Consider the following 21,055-nt stretch of genomic DNA (forward strand, 5'->3'; position numbering starts at 1 on the left):
GATTTCCCCTTTTATGGCTGTTAGCATTTACCTTATGTATTGAGGTGCTCCTATGTTGGGGGCATAGATATTTACAACTGTTATATATTCTTCTTGGATTGATCCCTTGATTACTATGTGGTGTCCTTCCTTGTCTCTTGTAATAGTCTTTACTTTCAAGTCTAATTTGTCTGATAGGAGTATTGCAACTCCAGCTTTCTTTTGACTTCCATTTACATGAGATATCTTTTTCCATCCCTTTACTTTCAGTCTATATGTGTCCCTTGGTCTGAAGTGGGTTTCTTGTAGGCAGCATATAGAAGGGTCTTGGTTTTGTACCCATTCAGCCAGTCTGTGTCTTTTGGTTGGAGCATTTAATCCATTTACATTTAAGGTGATTACTGACATGTGTGTTCCTATTACCATTTTCTTAATTGTTTTGGGTTTGTTTTTGTAGGTCTTTTCCTTCTCTTGTGTTTCCTATTTAGAAAAGTTCCTTTAGCAATTGTTGTAAGGGTGGTTTGGTGGTGCTGAATTCTCTTAACTTTTGCTTGTCTGTAAAGCTTTTGATTTCTCTGTCGAATCTGAATGAGATTCTTGCTAGGTAGAGTATTCTTGGCTGTAGGTTTTTCTCTTTCAGGACTTTCAGTATATCCTGCCATTCTTTCTGGCCTGCAGAGTTTCTGCAGAAAGATCAGCTGTTATCCTTATGGGTTTTTCCCTTATATGTTATTTGTTGCTCTTCTCTTGCTGCTTTTAATATGTTTTCTTTGTGTTTAATTTTCATTATTTTGATTAATATGTGCCTTGGCGTATTTCTCCTTGGGTTTATTCTGTATGGGACTCTGCACCTCTTGGACTTGATGAATTATTTCCTTTCCCATGTTAGGGAAGTTTTCCATTATAACCTCTTCAAATATTTTCTCAGACCCTCTCTTTTTTTCTTCTTCTTCTGGGGTGCCTATGACTTGAATGTTGGTGCGCTTAATATTGTCACCAAGGTCTCTGAGACTGTCTTCCACTCTTTTTTTTCTTTTTTCTCTTTCCTGCTCTGTGACAGTTATTTCCCACACTCTATCTTCCAACTCACTTATTCGTTCTTCTGCCTCTGTTATTCTGCTGTTTATACCACATAGAGTATTTTTAATTTCGGTTCTTTTGTTGTCCATTACTCTTTGTTTGCTCTTTAGTTCTTCTGAGTCCTTATTAACTGTTTCTTGTATTTTCTCTATTGTGTTGTTGAGATTTTGGATCATCTTTACTATCATTACCCTTATTTCTTTTTCAGCCAATTTTCCTATTTCCTCTTCATTTATTTGGTCTTGTGGGTTTTTTTCCTGCTCCTTTGCCTGCATGGTGTTTCTTTGTTTGCACATTTTGTCTAATTTATAGGATTTGCTGTCTCCTTTCCCTGTGTGGCCTAGTAGTAATTCCTCTTGTTTCTGCCCTCTGCCCCCTGTGGTGGGGTTTGTCCAGTGTCTTGAGTAGGCTTCCTGGTGGGGGGATCTGGTGTCTGCTTTCCGGTGTGTGGCTCTGTGTCTTTCCTCTCTGATGAGCAGGGCTGTGTCAGGTGGTGTGTGTTTAGGGTGAGGTTAATATGGCTTTAGGTAGTCTGTGTGCTGATGGGTGGGTTTGTGTTCCTGTCTTGTTTGTAGTTTGATGTGAGGTGTCCAGTACTGGCAGTTTCAGACAGTTGGATGAAGCCAGGTCTTAGACTTGGATACAGGGTTCTGTGGGAGTTCTCTGCAGTTAATATTCCCTGTGTCTGAGGACTCCCTAGTAGTGTAGCATCCTGGATTCAGTGCTCCCTCCCCAGAGCCTCCTGCTTGACTTTTGATGGAGTAGTCCAGACTTAAGAGTTTGCTTGCCCTAGTTATGTGGGGATCTTTGCAGTCCTTTCTGGTGTCCGAGGTCGTCTGCTGGTGTTCAGCTGGTTCTCTGTGGGAATTATTGTGTATTTCGATGTGTTCCTGATGCATCTGTGGAGAGGGATGCATTCCACATTCTTCTGCTTCGCCGCCATGTTTCTCTTCTTGAGAATGTGCTTTTAAAATGGCCATTTCAGTAGAATAATTGCATAGTTACAGAATAACTGTATCATTACACTGAAGCACAATATAAACAAGCATTGTGATTTTTGCCACATTTAGAAAAAATTAATAAAGTAATATCTTTAGTAAATCTAAATTGGTATGATTTTCCCTTGTGCAGAAAATAATCACATTATATTACAAGTCTACTTCATACATGATTTGAGCTTTAACATAGTCTATTTTGGACATTCATATAAAATAATACATTGAAAAAAAACATAGAAAAAATTTATATCACATGGCCACTGTAGTGATTCTCTTCCTGTTTAAAATATTCTCAAATACTAAATTAATTTGTTTTAATATTTAACATATTCACATCAAATGTTTAGATATTTAATGCCTGCTACTTATTATACAACTTGTTTCATAACTTCTCACTTTAAAAATTGCTTTAGCATGAGGGAACTCACACTGTTGGTGGAAATGTAAATTAGTGTATCCACTATGGAAAACAATATGGCAGTTCCTTAAAATCTAAAAATAGAACTGTGATATAATCCAATAATCCCACTCCTAAGCATATATCTGGAAAAAAGGAAAACTCTAATTTGAAAAGATACATGCACCCCAGTATTCATAGCAGCACTATTTACAATAGCTAAGACATGGAAGCAACCTAAATGTCCATCAACAGAGGAATGAATAAAGATGCAATATATATATATTTAATGGAATATTACTCAGCTATAAAAACGAATGAAATATTGACATTTGCAGCAACATGGATGGACCTAGATCCCATCAACATGGATTCACCACTTTCTGAGTGAAGTAAGTCAGACAAAGACAAATATTATATGATATCACTTATATGTGGAATCTAAAAAATAATACAAACGAACCTGTATACAAAAGAGAAACAGACTCAGAGACATAGAAAACAAACTTATGGTTACCCAAGAGGAAAGTGGTAGGGATAAATTAGGAGTATGGGATTAAAAAATATACACCACTATATATAAAATAGATAAACAACAAGTATTTACAGTATAGCACAGGGAACTATATTCAATATCTTGTAATAACCTATAATATAAAAGAATTTGAATATATATATGTATAACTGAGTGGAAGATAATGTAAAAAAAAGAATATATGTATATATATATCTGAATCACTTTGCTTTACACCTGAAACTAACACAATATTGTAAATCAATTATACTTCAAAAAAATTCTTTATCATGGTTTATATGGAGGAAAGACATATTGAGAAAATATATTTTAATTGATTTTTGTTTCCTTTTTTTCAGCCTTTTTATTTGTATAGAATTACATGTTATATTGAGAAGCAAAGATAAAATGGTGCTGTATAACAAAGGGAGATCAACTCGATGATGGGTGATGCCTTAGAGGGCTGGGACAGGGAGGGTGGGGGGGAGTCTTGGGAGAGAGGGGATATGGGGATATGTGTATAAATACAGCTGATTCCCTTTGGTGTACCTCATAAGCTGGTACAAGAATGTAAAGCAATTATATTCCAATAAAGAGCTAAAAAAAAAAAAAACAGTTAATCAGTAAAAAAAAAAAAAGATAAAATGGGCACTGTCTTCAAGAGTACAATCCAAAGATAATATTCTTACAGTTAATAGAGCCTTTATATATTATTTTAGAATAAATATCCATCCCTAAAGACAATATTAATATTTATTGTAGGATATATACATTACAATTTTATAGCCAATATTGAAAACATTGAAGATTTGAGATCATTACTGGAAAGTGACTCTAAATTGATATTTGCAACTCTTTTAAAAGTACTTACTTCACACTTTGCCGTAAAACCAATGTACAGTGGCTGACACATTTTATTCATTAAAAAAAAATTCATCTGGATCATTATTGTTTTGTATGAAGTTCCTTAATGACAAGAATTCACCTATTAATCTCCCTTCTGATGGTGAGTGAAGATCCAGCTGCTGGTAGTTCAAGATGCTGGTGCAAATATTGGATGTAGATTCTAGGAAAGAACATACATTTCAAGTTGGTGATTAGCAGTCAGTAAAATACACCCACAAGTATTAATCTGTTGTTAATACAAAGCATTATAAGTTATTAGGGGTTTTTAGAGTTAGGCTTTTAAATGACCTACCTGCTATATTAACATAATCTAACATAAATCATTTTCCTTACTTCTAAATATGTATTTCAGAATATGGTTTTTTTGTTTACTTTAAATCTTTCTGTAACTATTTGAATGGCAATTTATTTACCACATGTAAATTTCTATATTTCAAGGATGAATGTTGATTTGTTAAATATTTCTTAACCATTGATTTAAACTCACAGGAAAAAAAAAGTATAAAAATACACCCTTCTTTCTTTCATCCACCAAGATGCTGAAACCCTATCTTTGGTATCACCACTGAAATTTTATGCAAATTTTGTGGGCACATATCTGAGTTTATAGAGAAAGGCAATACTTCTACTTTTCATTAGATTATTAGTCTATGACACTCAAAGCAAATAATTTCTAATTTAAGGAAACCCAAGAGACTAAAAGAAAAATCATGAAAACTTTGACTATTGCAGTGGAAAAATAAACATGAATGGCCCAAACATCCAGAATTCGGTCTATTTTAAGTGAGATGATCAATTGCTACCTTGTGTAATAAAGGTACCCGGTCTCTTTCTGGGTTTTATATCAGATCAATATCAGAGCATCTTCTCATTTCCAGCACTTCCTTCCTCTCCTTTCACTCTCCTCCCTTAATACTCCCTTAACCTCCACCACCTCTAATTTTGCATTCGTGAAGGGGGAGATCAAACGGAAGCCACACCTCTGATGTGTGTACATTGATCACTCTCCAGCAGTCACCATACATTTTTCTGCTGTAGTACAGTTTTCATGTGCCAACCAGCAGAATCATGTTTGAGTTGATTCAGCAGGACTGCTTGAAACATGGCGTGCAATCTCCACCGTATATGCTAATACCACATTCAGAATGACAGTGATCTAAGCCTCAGGGCAGTAAATGCTTCTTGAGATACATTCAATTGCTGTTTAACTGAGTTTAGCCCTGAGGTACAGAGAAAAGTTGCTGATGCTTTCAAGCATGTTTCAACATTTTAAGATTGTCTTGGCATGCCAGCCCGAACTAGAGCACTCAGGTGAAAAATGCACTGAAATCCTGTAATTACAGGACCAAAATTTCCAGACCTTTCTATGGGAGCCCTCTGCTTGAACTACTAATTAAATGTGCTTACAGCCCTGAAAAGGTTTGTGCTTTCCATAATATTGGTCAGTTTGTTGCCCATGATAAGAAGACATAAAGGAAGTAGAATATATTGTTTTCACATCTCAGGCTGTTTTTGGATTTACTGCAGATAATATAGTATGTTATCATGATCTCAGTGATCTATTCGCTGTATCAAGGAACTCTCTCCCCACCCTCTAAACAAACAAACAAACAAACATAACTTAGGAGCTTCAAACAACAAAGATTGATTACTTTTCATATTTCTGTGGATCAGACTATTGTTTCTTCTGCAGGTTTTGCCTGGATCGCTCATGTGACTGCATTCACCTGGGAGGCTGGTTGGGGATAGGCTCCACTGGGCCAGCTAAGATAGCCGAGTCTCTCTCTCAAAAAGTGTTTCATCTTCAAACAGGCTAGATAATGCTTGCTGTCAGGATGGAGATGGCAGTCTTCCAAGGGCAAAGCAGAAGCTTCTAGGACTCTTGAGACCCACCCTGGAAATTGCAAAGTATCACTCTCGTCGTCAAAGCTAGCCCAGCTTCAAGGGCTGCAGAAATAGAATCTCGACAGTAGGAGCAGTGATGTCACACTCCAAAAGGCTGTGTATAGGAAGATGAGAGGAACTTTTGGCCTTATTTTGCAACTTAAAACAAGCACGTACATGCATCATAAAAGCCGCATAGATTGTATGCTCAATGGCTTTTATGTTTCATTATTTTTGATGTCTGAAGGGTGCACTGCATGTGAGGTGTACCCTGCTTCTTGATTTTCAGCCTCTTAGTCTTAGGTTAGTTTATTGCTAATTTTTAACATGTCATTAAAATGGAACTTTTTTTTTTTTTTATGTTGTGGCTCATGCAGGCAAAGCAAGATAGCAACCCAATATCCTAGGGACAAGTCTCTTTCAAATGAAAACGATTAATTGTGAGGTTGATCTGTTTAGGTTGTAAAGATAACTGCAAGTAATAGAGCATTTGCCCTTCAGTTTTGAGCAATGATAATGACACATTCTGAATAAATCTTCTCCAGCAAAGTCTTAATAAAGAAGTGTTAAGGGAGATATCTGATATAGAGTAACCAGTGACTACTGTATTTTCCTAAGTAGGTGATAGCTCTGGTGTATTGCAGACTCTATCAGCATAAATCCGTGAGTACTCCTGGAAAAGAAACTCCAAATTACATGCCCTTTTGATTGATGATTGTTACTAGGTGCACAGTAAGTTATCTGAAACCGTTGGGAACAAATATATCTTAAAAATCAGAATCCTTCATATATTAGAAAAGGTAATATCATGCATGTATATTATTTTAAAGATCTAAGAGTCTGAGACAGTACCCTTAATTAAACATTATTTCTCCCACAAAACATCTAAATATTCACACTATGTGAGATAGATAAAGATGAAAAATGACCTTGTATTGAAAGTCAGGTTTGTTGTAAATTTATGAAAAAAAAAAAAAAAAGCTTTTGGTTTTCAAAGCTATTTTGAGGACTGAACTGTGGATGAGGGATTGTGCACCTGAAGTTTCTAATATTTACTGAGGGCCCATTGTGTGTCAAGAATTATTACAAATACTTTTCCTGTATTAACACATTTAATCCTCACAATAATCCTAAGAAGTTAATTCATTCTTATGCCCTTTATAAAGATGAGAAAATTTAAATGAATCAAGTAACGTGTTTAAAGTTACATACATATTAAGTGACAAAGTTAGGATTTGAATTCAGGGATCCTGGTTTTGGAGATTATTCCCTTAATACCCATTCAGTCAGGGAAGACTGCAGAGAGGAAAGAAAATCTATACTTTAAATCTCTCCAGGGGCTGTGACCTACTGTTTACCTAAACTCTACAAGGCACCAGACACCATGCTATAAGCTTTATATACATGAACTCATTTATCCCATAATACATGGGGGAGTTGGTGTTATTACTTCACATACAAGGAACTTGAGTCTCAGAGAAATTATATCCAAAGACACAGCTTATACAGGATGGGCCCAGAATCTCACTTTGCACTGTTGGGACTCCCAGTCTCCTGTTCTTTTCACAAGTTCCGCTCTGCATTGAGGGAAGCACTCAGGAGAGGTATAGTTGAAACTGAAGTAAGGGTTGGTTGGATAGGTGATCCTTATCTCCTCTTCTAATTCGGTGGAATCAAGTGATTTCATGATAAATTAGAACACAGTGTAGAAATCTTAACCACCTTGTAGTAGCTCTGGATAACACTTACTTGCATACCTATAAATTTCCCCTTCTTCCAGAAAGTGTCGGGATATTTAGAGGATTGCCTACTGCTTGTTTGAGTCAGTGAGTTCTACCTTCTCCAGGATCAGTTATGTGCTTACCTTTCTAACCTTCCCAAATTCCCCAAACAGACAAAAAGCTGGGATCTTCAGCTTATTTGTACAAAAAAGCCAAGTCTGCCTCCGTACGTACTTTTTGGATCTCACCCCCTCACACCTAAACTTAAAAGGTTTATTATAGAAGGCAAAAATAAATCATTTCCTGACAGCTGTTTTAAAATAATACACTTGATTGAATCATTAGAATAAAAAAAGATATTTTTATTTTGGACTAAAGAAAATAAAGGTAATGTTAAAATATTTGTTGGAAAATCAGCAAATTAAAAAAAAAAGAAAATCAACAAATTTATCTGCCTTTTTTTGTTGTTCATCCTTTTGTAAAACTTGCTCAAAGTCCACCAGATTTCCTCAGAATTAGCTGTGTCTCTAGAAAAAGAAATCTTAGATAACAGGAAGTCAAGACATATAAAAAGAAAAATAAGTACTTTAAAAAGGAGAAAGGGAAAAGGTGCCTGTGTGTGCTTTTTTTCTCCCCAAAAGAAGAGAATAGCACAATTTTTTACTTGCAAAATTTTGTCAAGTAATGTTAAGAATGTGCTAAGTGCACAGGAAGGATGTGACTGTCTGAGTCTACATGTGGATTAGCAATCCATTTATTTCATATGGTCAGAGAATTAAGTTATTTGTATATTAAGCAAATAAGCAATTGATGCATATAGCTTTAAGTAACTGACCTTAAAACAAAACAAAACAAAACAAAAAGAAAAAAACTCATTGGATGTATTTAAGACCTAAATGCAGCATTTTCATGCTTCTTTTAGGAAATGGAAATATCCTTATATCTTCAGCCCCAAGCCGAGGGCCTGGGTTAGAAGTGGGTGACCAGGATTCTGGCAGAATACATAACTGACTCTATCAAAATCTTTACTGGTGCAGAGCTGTCTTTAAGAGCCTTAACCATTCTAGTGCTCTCCTATAATAATGATGCCTCTAAAGGCTTCTGAATTGTGTAGGAAAGCTTCTGGAAACATTAAATGCCTCCATAAATCTGAGCTTTCCTTTCTATTTCTAATGATGCTACGTATAGTCTGTCACTTCTTGCTGAGGTCATTGTAGCAGTATCTTCTCACCATCCACTCATCTACCCTGCCAATTAAGAGCAAATACATTTCTTTTTGAGAAAGAACTTGACTTCTTAAATTAGTTATAATTTCCTTCACTTTAGGAAATGTATAGTTTTAAAAAGGTTGATTTTTTTTTCATTAAGTAGTAAAATTTGTGTCTTCGTGGCATCTATTTCCTGTGCTGCTCAGATTTTTTTTTTCTCTTTCTTTGGAGTCTCTAGCTTTTTCTTATGGCTATTGGTAGTAGCAATTGACCTCTAAATAACTCTGCTGTTACATTTTAAGAATAAGCAATATGGTGTTATGGGAAACACTGAAGTGAAAGTCAAGCACTTATTCTTTGGTCTCAGTTCTCCCCTAGTCTGGACTCCTCACTGTTTCCATGTTCTTTGCTGTTGGGTTGAGATGATAAGTAAAAGAGATGAAATGTGGGAAAATATTTTATGTGTTATACATTGTTTGATATTATGATGGCTGAAAACTGTCTAGTTTCTAGGGGGAAATTAATTTTATGTCTAGGAAAGACTTTAACTTTCTAAGGTTGTACAATGTTTCTAGTAAATAGCATAACTAGGTAAAAATGGAGAACCTTGCAAACGATGCTAAAGCAACAAGAGCTAATGAATACCATTTCTAGTTCCAGCCATCTCAAGATTTGAAGTGACTGCATGCGTAGGGGACGACCTCTAAGGAACTGACTTTGTTATGGAAAATGCTGATAGAGAATAGCATTATATTTTGATACAGAACATTTTACTTTTTTAATTGATTTACACAATACCAAGTAAAAAGAGTTGTAATTAACTATTTTCCCTTTCCACTCAGGTCAAAATGAAAGGGAAGAGTACCAAACTAAACCATGAAATAATGTTCTTAGATATCAAAAAACACCTCCTTCAGTGAAAGACTAAAAGACCAAGAAGGATTACTATTTATAGAAGATCTGCCTCTCTAATCCTGTAACAGATAGGTCATTTTAAGAGTATATCTTTTGCAAAGTGAGAAAAAAGTGTATATGATGATTCTGTAAGACCCTATATAACTTCTGTCTTTAAAAAAATATATATGATATCTACTGGCACAATTAAAATAAGAAAATACAGAAACACAGAAAAATACTATTCCACTCATGCCTTCCCTTGATAGTTTGCATCATAATATAAATTACATTTGTTAATCATTGGCATTTCTTTTGAGGATTCATTTGAGTCATCAAGATTGGAAGTTTTGATTACTTGTGATGAATCTCTTATAGCCTTTCTTGATTATTTTCTAAATTTGATGATAAACACTGCAACATGTCTCAGCCAATTAGTCTTGTCAACTTCCACTGTGGTCCCCAATCAAGTGTTTGACTTTGGAAATGACAGGAAATCCTTATTAAAAGTCATGCTTCTTGGATAGAGATGTGGCAGCCCACATGTGGCTGATGGCAGAGAAGATAAGCTGCCTTTCGTTAAAAGCAACAAGAGGAAATTAATTTTAGTAGGAAATAACCGGGATTATGAAGTAGAGGCTGAGGGAATGAATTGAAGAATATCTCACTCTCAGTTGATTGGAAATTGAGTCAATCTAAATGAATATAATTTCTTTATGAGCTACAGGGAGTTCAAGGTACACAAATATAACAGGTAGAAAGACATGTTAGAGTATTAAGATAGCTCTATGGACTATCTCTAAATGCATCTCAAACAAAGGAGAAACAAGGTGCTATGAATTTCAAACAGGAAACAGAAATTAATCCCCCCAAACCAGTGACCTGTGTAAGTCATTGTGCAAGTAAACTGTCACATTGTGTGAGACTTAAGTAAATGTAGAGAGATGATTGGAAACCATTCTGGGTCATTTCTGCAGGGAATGACAACCACATTTGTAGAGATTTTTCCTATTTCAGTAGCTAAATTTCTGATTATTGTGTTGTGTCCTTTGTAGGCACTGCCATAAGAGAAAAAGAAAAGCTTGAATTTTTTAGAGTGGTGAATTAAAAAAGGAATGTTTAGAGCAAAAAGTAGATCTGATCTCATACTTTGCATTTTTATAAGGTTTTCTTTTTCTTTTCTTTTTTTTTTTTTTTTCCTGTTCAAAGCATTTAGGTCAACTTCAAATAAACAAAGTATCCCAAGACAGGAAATATTCCCAAAGAACTCAATTTGCTCATTTAAACTAACCAGAATACAAAAACCATTCATAAAATTTGTCAATAGTTTGAATTTTTAAATGCATCCAAAATTTGTGTTTGAGAGACACAGAGGGAATTTAGCACAAAAAAATAGATAAGAAAGTGCTTTTTCTTTTGATGATAAAATTAATAGGATCTGCTCACTTAAAAGTCAAATAGCAGCATTTGCAACTACAATAAAAGAGAAAAATAATTCTAGATTTCCTATGAAAAACAATGACATTTCCTTGCTGAACTCTGACCACACAGCATAAAAATCTCAGGTCACAGTGGTTCAAAAATCAATGAGCTGACAAATGTCAATATCTCAGTCATCCACCCATCACTGAAGGAAAAAAATGACATGCAATATCGGACTGCCTTGATTTAGGAGTTTTGGCAGGGTAAAACTTCTAAAATATCCTAACACAAATGATAATCAAATAGGAATATCATTATAAACTACAGAGAATGGTGTGTGGATACAAAAGCAGAGTGTTTAAACATATTGGGAATAATTTAAATAAACCCCTATTCTATTTTAAACCAATTCTATCCAGGATGCATATGCAAATCTCACTGATTTGACTTGTTGTGAATATATTTGCAGAGGTTAACATTTGTCAGTCTTTTAAGTCCCAAGCTTTGTAATAAAATGATACCAAACAATATAAATTGGAGCACAGTCATATTATGTTCTTTTGTTTGGCAATAAAAGAAACTGTAAAGTATATTAAATAAAACCCTAGAGGTTGTTTTCTTAGAATCTGTTGAGGTAAAACAGGTTTTTCTCTCTCTCACTCTCTTTTTCAAAGAAAAACAAAATCTGTTAAAAAATATTTGTAAGAGTAAGAAAATATATAACTAATCTCCAAAGACAGACACATATAATGATATAACTCAGCTTTATAGAAATAAAGACATTTCCCATTCCATTAGGCAACACCATTAATTAGGAATACATGCCATTTCATCAAAAGTTTAGACATTTGACTCGATTTACCCAATACATTGCAGTTCACATACTATTTCCATTCAGCAAACACACTGGCAGATGTATTTCAATGTGAACACTCAAGGGACTATCCTACAGCACATATTAGGTCAATAACAAGGTGGGGGGCAGGGATGTGGGCTAGGGTGGGGTAGGTGGTAATACTGCTAGTATGCTCACACTTGGAACCCATTAGTACCTCGCTTTTTTACTTTTTAACCACATAATGTGCTGTCGATTTAGGTTCTACTTCTGAGTCACCCTGATGTTTTATAATGTATTTTAAATATAAGGTTTTGCATATTTTCATTCTATGACTAATATATAAGCAGGAAGGAATCCAATTGGCAAAGGTACACAATTTCTGGGATAATTTATAAATACAGAAAATTATCTTTTTGGATTTAATAACTTTTCTTATGCATGTGGAAAAATTTATACCCATACAAATATACATGTGTACTTTATTTCTACTTGAGAATATGCACATGTACCTGTCCTGTAACAAATGCATATATACCTGTCTGTTCTACGCACTTAAATTTATCAGTTTGTTTATTCCTCTCTTTCTATAATATCTGATGTTTTTGCAAAACCTTATCTTTATTGGACATGAAGTAAAAACTGTTCTATGGGATGATGAACTGCAGGGCGTTGAAAAAAGGGAAATGATATGGTAAAGGAAATATATATGTAATTACATATATTATATATATGATTATATATATATACATGTATATATCCCCCCCAATTCCATATAGGTCAGGAAAGCCTACTGAGAAATGGCCAACTTTAATGGCTCCTTCTCCTTGAATTTCAGATTCAAGACCTCTTCCAGATGTAGCCCTAACTGGGAAATGTACCCGTGAGTGTGATGAGTATGGCCACTCAGACTCCTGCTGGATGCCGGTCCGCACTTCTCCGGAGAGGAAGAAGAGCCAGCCCAAACTCTCCACTTTCATGCCTGTTGATGAACGAGGAAGCCAGGAAAAGCTGGCCAATGGTGAGGCCGCCATCATGGGCGACCGCAACAGAAACCTCCTGAACAAAAAGTTGACCTCATCCTATGAGACCTTCAGTGCAGCTAGTTTCAGCAAAAATGAGGAAGCCAACACTGAGGATATTCCCCTTACAAAAACAGGGGAATACAAGCCATCTCCTGTCAATACTCTCACTAGAAGAGAAGTTTACCTGTAGGCTATAAAGAAGCAACCGCAAAGTTCTTTTCATGTATGAGAAGGAGAATAAGGGGTGAAAAACCTTACAAAACAAAACCTTGTAATCAAAAAGAGGGGGCTACCAAAGAGACAAAGCTTTGCCTGCCACTTCTGCCTCCAGATCAGGCCTTTAGTGAGTGATACTGTTAAGCCTGATTGTAATATACAATGTAGAAACCATCCTTGTTAACTTGCATGTCTGACCCCCTCACTGATTCCCAACACCCGCTCTCTCTTCCCCACCCCACTCCAGAAAACAAACACACACAAAAAACAAACAAAAAAAGATGGTTGCAAGTTTCTTTCATGGTAACAAGCCTGATTAGCAGAACACAACACCCTCTCATTATCCCTAAGCTGAAGCATGATTTTAGTCACTTTGATTTAGTTTGAATGTCATCTGGTTGGTCAAAAAAAAAAAAAGGCAGATCAGGTGAAATATATTTAGACATGTGATCAGAAATGATTAATCACTATGGAAGGCAATCCCTCAAAAACAATAGAGTCCCTCTGAAGTTTCAGTCCTTATATAGGGGGAACTCTAGAAGTAGCATTTGGAGGAAGATCACAGCTTTAATATTCAAACAAAGGCTGCGACTAAACAAGGCCCAGTGGGAGATTGCAGTCCCCAGTTGGCATATATTGTTTTCTTCAAGTCAGGAGCATCAACTTCAGTTCCATACCTGTACTGAATATTCTTCGTATATACACAATCTTGACCAATTACGCTAGTTATAACTCGTAAAAATTACACATTTTTTTTTGGAACAGCACCACTAATGGGAACAATTGTGTCATTAAAAGGCCAAAGATCATATGGCAGATCAGGGAAATCATGAAGTAGATTTGGTCTTGAAGTGGAAATCCATTAAGCAACAAAAGTCACTGAACCCAGGCACGCAGAGAAACCCTCAGACACCGGTTTATTTTACATTTTCTCTATACCCGGAAAGCATGCATATGCTTCTGAAATGGATTTTCTTTGAAAGCTCAGAAAATGAAAAGCCAATGAGACATATTTTTGGTATTATGATAGGCAATTAGTTGAAGTCAAAGTTTAGTTTCAAAAATATTATCAGGGAAGATTCTACTTTTTAAAATCATATTTGTGGGTAGGTAGGGAAAGAAAGATACAATGACATACAGTTTTTAAGTTCACTATCACCGTAGAATCAGGTTATGCTTGCTGGTCTTATCCACATTTCAAATTACCAAGTGCATTTTTTACATGTTCAGTGCATACTTCCATGTAACAAAAGTGCATTAATTTTTAATCCTGTGCAATATGGCACTATTTGGAGACTCACAACGTTGAAACAAGGTGACACCCTAATTGACTTTGTCACTAATGTGATTTGAACATTACTTAAAATATCTCTTAAAACCAATCCAGACTGAACAAGAAAGAAATGAGTTCTGGGCAGTGACGTGTCTCATAGTACACACATCTCAAAGTTGAAAAATATGCAGGTTTTTTTTTTTCCTCAGTGTAATATAGAGAAACAGAATATGCAGGTTTTGAGTCACTTCCTCTACTGAGGGAAATTTAATTCAATTGGAAATTGAGCTGAGACATTCAGAAAAAGTGACAATCCAGGGACAGAGGAAGGGATAACAGGTGAAGAGAGCAAACATTCTCATCACTGAATGTTTGTAACCTGGTTAAGGCATAGCCTTGATGACTCTTTGGCGAACTGTAGAAACTATGTAGCTCTAGGTAGTTTCATGCTTTGCAATATGTCTTAGACTACAAAGTGAAGCAGCCTGGAATATAGGTTGTTAATTCACTATAGGTCATCAAATGCTTATCTTTGAAAACCACTTCTCTGTTTGGTGGGGTACTCTTTCGGGGTCATTTCCTTATGCTCTTTCTTAAATGGAGTTTTCATTTTGATGTTAGTTTATGTATAATAGTTAGGATGAAAGAAGATATGTAATTGAAGAAACAAAAATATTGGACTAAAATATCAATAATTGAACATGTTTATGTTTGATTATTTACATTATGGAAAGATGCAACTCTAGTACTTTGTTAGGAAACTGCATTAAAGCAGTTCTGCCTTGTATAATCTGTAAGTACCTATTAAGACAAAAATACTTCTAAAGATACTTATGAAATGTATACATATTTTTTCTTGCACGTTACAAAGGAAATATTCAATTGCATAACACGTGTGCAACAAACTTTTTTTAATGCATTTTTTTTCTTTCATGAGACACTTGAAACATTAAATAGCTCACTTCACTCTATCTTAAAACCCTTCTGTTGTCTATAAAGCTAATACGGGTCATATGGGACCTTTGGATTAATTGGATCCACATTCCCCAATGATGTTTGCACCACATTCGAGACAGCCATGTCATTGTCATTTAACTTGTGAGCCTCTTTAGAACTAAAATGAGTGTGAAAGAATAAAATTCAGTGTACTGTAAGTATTCGCGGTAATTCTAGTAGAATTAGCTATCATAACATGTTTATTATTATAATGAGCTGGCATGACACAGAAATATATTTTGTGTTTGTATGACTTTTATTTTGAATAGGTTAAATCTGGTGCCACTCCATATATAGAGTGCTTTTGAAAAAAATCAATAAAAAGAAACAAAAAAATAATAAATGAGTGAATGCAAAATAAGCAACTGTGCCTTTTATACCTGTTGTTATGGTAAAAAAACGGTTGTTGGGTTTGGACAATGAGGGGAAATGGGCTATTCCCAACTTTTTTGATCTTGTATATTTATCCATGTTTATTTTCTGAAAATAATAAATAATATATTAAAAATTTGCCTTCTGACAAACTCAGATAGTGGACCAGTCTTAAATATCGTTCATTCATAAAACAAAATTTATATGGGCTGCTTAATTCTGTCTAGAAGGCCAAGGCATTTATTGTAATAGTAACACAAAGAGAGCTTATCAGGGGTGAAGTCAGTCCATTTTGCAAGGTAAAATGTTGATTAACAATTTCTATTCTTTCTTCTTTTTGTTGTTATTTTTCTTTTAGCTGCTGTTTCATCTTCGTTGTACAGTATAGAAAATCATGTTTGTTTTCTGTACACAAGAAGCTCAAGTGAACTTTGCATGCATTATACATTAGGACACATTTATAAATTGAGTAACTATATAAATTTATGTGTACTAAAACATCTGTAGCTTCAGTCTAAAATCTAACGCTCATTCTGAACCTCCAGATATCATTACGGTTTCTGACTGGCCTGCTGCCTGAGTTTCAGAAAACAAGGGAGGCATTATTTTTATGGGAAGAAAAACTAAGATGGTACTGAAGATGTCTGGCTGAAAGGGTACCCTAGGAAGCTGTCTTATAGGAAAACAAAACACAGATACCAGAAGAAACTGCCAAGAATCAAACAGCCATCCTAAAACAGGCATGAGAAATCTGAAGATCTCAGTAGTTTTAGGTATATTATATCAATAATAAATATACAATATGTCCTTAAGGGAAAAAAAAAAGAGCAAAGATGGGCATGAGTATTGTAAAACTTGTTAGCTGCGACCCTGTCAGAGGTGTATATAACATCTGGAGGAAGGCATCATTTTTTCAGCTACCTAGGGTTTACTTTCAGACAATTTTTCCTACATTTTAAAGCTCTTGCATTCAGTGTGGTACGATCCGTTTGTACTGTTAATCATTGACTATTGTTCTGCTACTTGGATGTTGATAGTGAAGCAGAGAACAATTTATCATCGTTTATTATGAGTCACAATGCACGCAACTATGCTAAACATGGCGAAATGTATTAAACACTCGTCCAACTATTTATGAAATACTTTACATAATTTAATTTGCTTTTGTACAGTTTTATGTAAATAAATTGCTTGTCATTTTTGTCTCTGCAAATTAAAATATAACATGGTCAAATGGTTTCACACTCGTAAGTGTACGTCTCTGTTGACAGGTAATTCAGTTTTGATTGGACGAGAAGGGAATGGATGCAAGTACCAGTTTGATTGTAAATGGTTTGATTTCTGCTAAATGAAAATGGAGTAAGGAAGATAATGCTGCAGTAATTGTTGATTTAGAGGGCGCTGGGCATAACTGCTTATTACTTTGCCTTATAATGGACTAGAGCTTGGATTCTTCAGTTTCGTCAAAATAATTCCTGAGACAGTTACCTGGCTGGCTTCGAAACTTTAGGTCTACAGTGGAAGAACTTCTCATCAGTAATATAAAAATTGATTTTTTTCAGGTGTTATCTAGTGAAATTTCACATTTCAGATAAAATTAATTCCAAGTCAAAATGTATCTCTGGAAAGGAAATTTGGTTTTTAATCTACAGTAATGACGAATACAAAAAGAAACTTTAAAAAATTTATATCACGTGAGATATACAGAAACTTGAAGCAAAAATCAGACTTTTTACCTTACTCATTTTTTCTTTAGTTGAACTTTCTCTACTTTTTATATTTTTTCAATCATTTATATCTTTTTTTTTAACTATTGTATTTACTTTTCGTTGTCAGATTATAACCTTAACTATAGTGGTTATAATCTTGTTCATTAAATTGTTATCTATTCAAACAAGCAACTTCTCTTATCCAATCCAACTCAGAGACTTAGAAAGGGAAATAAATACTTTCTATATTAACTAATAGACTGCAAGGAATGTTTGCCCTAGCTTACAACAGTATTCCTAAAATCTATGGATGTGAAAAAATAGAAATTCTGAAGATGCTTGCCTTGAAGTTTCTCTGTCATTTTTTCCCTTTCTTGGTTGAAAATTCAGAATATTTTATGTAGAATGACACATTCATTCTTAAATCAAGGATATCTTTGTAAATTGATTTTGGCTGGCAGCCTTCCTTTCTAAAGAAGATTTAAGTTAAGTGTGAAGTATGATGAGAAAGTCTGCTGCAAATTGTAATGAGGTGAACAAATGATAGATATGTGCCTTCACTGGGCTTCATGATCAACTAATGGTGAGACCCACACAGTACATAAATCAAGAGAACATAAAATCAAATCACTTTTCTTTTAAATTCTTGGTTTAGATTTGACAAATATATATTACTCTTTACCCTGAGATTGCATTCTTTGGTTAAAATATTTTTTAAAATCTCAAACATGTAAAAATACAGTGAAACATTTTAGAAAGAAGAGATGTAAAGCGGGCCAACAAAAGCTGTGCGTATTGCTTCCGAGACTTAAGTTTGATTATTCTACCACCTCTGATTCCTTGAAGAGTTCCATCTAGTTACTTAGAAGCTTGACTTAGCACAGTACTATCCTACACATACAGCACACATTGTGGTTTACAAATGTTTTTGTAAGATTGATTGCAAAATTCCCATAATACCTTTGATATAAGCCGAAGAATCTGTTAGAATAGCCATGTATGAAAGATTTTACTTGTATTAAATTATTCTTAGATTGAAAACAAATTGAACACAAAATTCTGCCAGTGTTAACATCTTCTCTCTACCAGCTTATGTACCAATGAAAACATTTTGCATAATTTAACAGAATGACAAGGAAAAGGAACTCTTTACCTGAGTTAAATAGGCATTTGGTAACATGGGACTGGGAGGGGAGGGGACACTAATTATGCAGACTGGCAGGTACTTATCTTCACTTGACATTATACAACATACCCTGGCAGTAATTGGAACTTGTATGGGATTTCCGGCAGCAAATTGTAAATCTTGAAAACGTTATAGCCTAACTTTCCCGCTGAATACCTCTGGCCTAGTGTATGAGGCAATGAGTTTTTGGTGGACCTTGGCTGTATATAGTCATTCTAGGTTTGGGGGCTTGAATGACCACAACCAACAATCAGCACTATCAAAATTGATCAGATAATTGCAGAATTCCCAAATTTACTTTGGTTTCAAAAGACTGAGTTCACAAAGAAATCTGTTCATGAGCTTTTGTTTTGTACCTTTTTTCTCTTTATATTGAACCTCTTCGTGTTCTCATCTCTAAGCGCTTTGCCATGCTCTGAGTAGTTTATTTGTTCTGTGGCTTTCCTCTTTCAAAAGCAAAGCTAGTTTTCCCTGGAGATGGTGGGATGTTAGGTAGCTAACCCAGGACTAGAGGATTTGCAACCCGGTCAGCTTTATTTTAATGGAAATTTATAATATCACTACCTGCATTCTTAGGAGGCAGAGTGAATAGGGACTAAACTTATATTTGTTTATTTTCTCTTATCTTTATCCCTACTTTAATACTTGTTTATAAACTGCGTAGAGGAAGGTGATTAACCAAGATAATATAAATTTTCTAAGCTGCAGGGAGTGAGGAAAAGATATGAATGTAAAATATGTAAAGCTAAAAATTTATGCTTTCCTTTAGCCCTAACTTCATTTTTTTCGTGTCTTGCTGCTGTTAAATGTAAATTTTATTCATTGGCTGAATTTGATATGTGACCTACAAAGAAATAATTTTGTCTTTTTACTGAACCTCCTGTGGAAATATGAAGTTGCTCAATTGTTCATAAATGCAAAATTTACCCCCAATATTCTCAGATGATGCTAGGCAAAACTTATAGTTCACTTGTGATATTCAGTTTTATTTTTTTCTATTAAAATTTATGATTCAAATGATCTATCACCAAAAAGGTCCTAAAAAATATGCATGAGGTCAACAGAGAAATGCAGATGTAACCTTAAAGATTACAATGGGCTTTGAGAAATAAAAATGGTAATCAAGGTGCCTAATTAAAAAAAAAAATAGTCCATTAAAATAAACGACTGAATAAGCAGTCTAAATAAAAAGAGATAGAAACAAGATGTTTTATTTTGGTAATTTAATCGAAAATACATTACAACATTCCAGACTTAATAAAATTAGTAGTAACTTCATAGGATAATGTCAGTTTTTTTTCTAACTGTGTTTTATGCAATAGTACACAGATGATTTTTATTACAGTTTTATGACTTGTTATAAAAATTTGACCATGTATTTACACCATTTTATAATACCTTTATGAAAAGGAAGCAAGGGCAAAAAATACTAGAAAAAAAAGTAAAGAAATAAAATAGGTGTATGGCTAGGTCATTTACTTATAGTTTTAAAATCTGCCTTCAAGGGAGAAACACTTACCTGAATGTTTATCCAGACCCTACAGTACAGCTAGAATATACTAGAATGGTAAGTTCTTAAACTGAAATTTGTGGTCCACTAAGTTCAAGAGATCCAGGTATTCTATGAAAACTTTTAAAGTTTTGAGTTTTATTAATATGATGATCAAAGTAATCTTTCAGCATAATTTCCAGTGATAATTCTCAGTTGAAGCTGAATTTAACAGAATAAAAGGTTCACTTTGTAAATCAGTATTTATCCATCTATTGTGTGAACAATTACATTCTCTGGACTCCAAAGGGAATTTTTTTTCTCTTTGCAGAGGTCCATATTTTAGCTCAGTTGTGAGAAAAACAAATCAGAGATTTGGATAAGAAGCAAAGTCTTAAACAATGTGAATGATTGAAGTAGAAGATACCAGCATACACAGACTTTCTATAAAGGGCTAGATAGCAAATATTTTAGGCTTTGCAATTCAAGGATCAAAATCAAGGATATTGTGTAGGTATACGAGAAGAAAGAAAACAAATGCCTAGATTTTTTTCAGTCGTTTAAATGCATAAATAATATTCTTAGCTGGGGAGATGTATAAAAGCAGTGCGCTGAATTTGACCAATGAATTACAGTTTCCTCACCCTGGTATACCAAAAACTGCTTCAGGTGAGATTAATTTTAGGATTTATCACTAAAATTCCTTTTCTTACACCTTACTTAAGGATGCACCTGCCTGACCTGGACAGTGTTAGTATATGGCTTTATCCAGCAAAATCACTAATAACCTCCCTCAGTGTTAGACTGTGTGATCACCCTGGTTATCAGGATCATTTCTTCCCATTGACCAGCTATGTAAAAATCTCATCCCTAGACCACAGTAGGTAGACTCCTTAAAAGACGCAGGTTGATGTGTAAGAAATCCTCAGGCATCCAGAAAAGAGCACATAA

General features: G+C 34.7%; 1 protein-coding gene across 5 annotated transcripts in view; it reads left to right on the forward strand.

Moving 5' to 3' along the window:
• Positions 1 to 16,943, forward strand: part of PCDH7 (protocadherin 7) — a 393,865-nt gene extending 376,922 nt beyond the window's left edge. For 2 of the 5 annotated variants that reach the window (XM_057725949.1, XM_057725950.1), the window contains exon 3: positions 12,677 to 16,221. In XM_057725949.1, coding sequence (XP_057581932.1) covers positions 12,677 to 13,053 — 377 coding nt within the window. In that variant the 3' untranslated portion in view covers positions 13,054 to 16,221. Of the gene's footprint in view, positions 1 to 12,676 lie in introns of all 5 variants that reach the window. The other 3 variants (XM_057725951.1, XR_009052517.1, XM_057725952.1) reach the window with 3 other exon arrangements.
• The last annotated feature ends 4,112 nt before the right edge of the window (positions 16,944 to 21,055 follow it).

Source organism: Hippopotamus amphibius, chromosome 3 (assembly GCF_030028045.1).
Source record: "Hippopotamus amphibius kiboko isolate mHipAmp2 chromosome 3, mHipAmp2.hap2, whole genome shotgun sequence".
NCBI lineage: Eukaryota > Metazoa > Chordata > Mammalia > Artiodactyla > Hippopotamidae > Hippopotamus > Hippopotamus amphibius.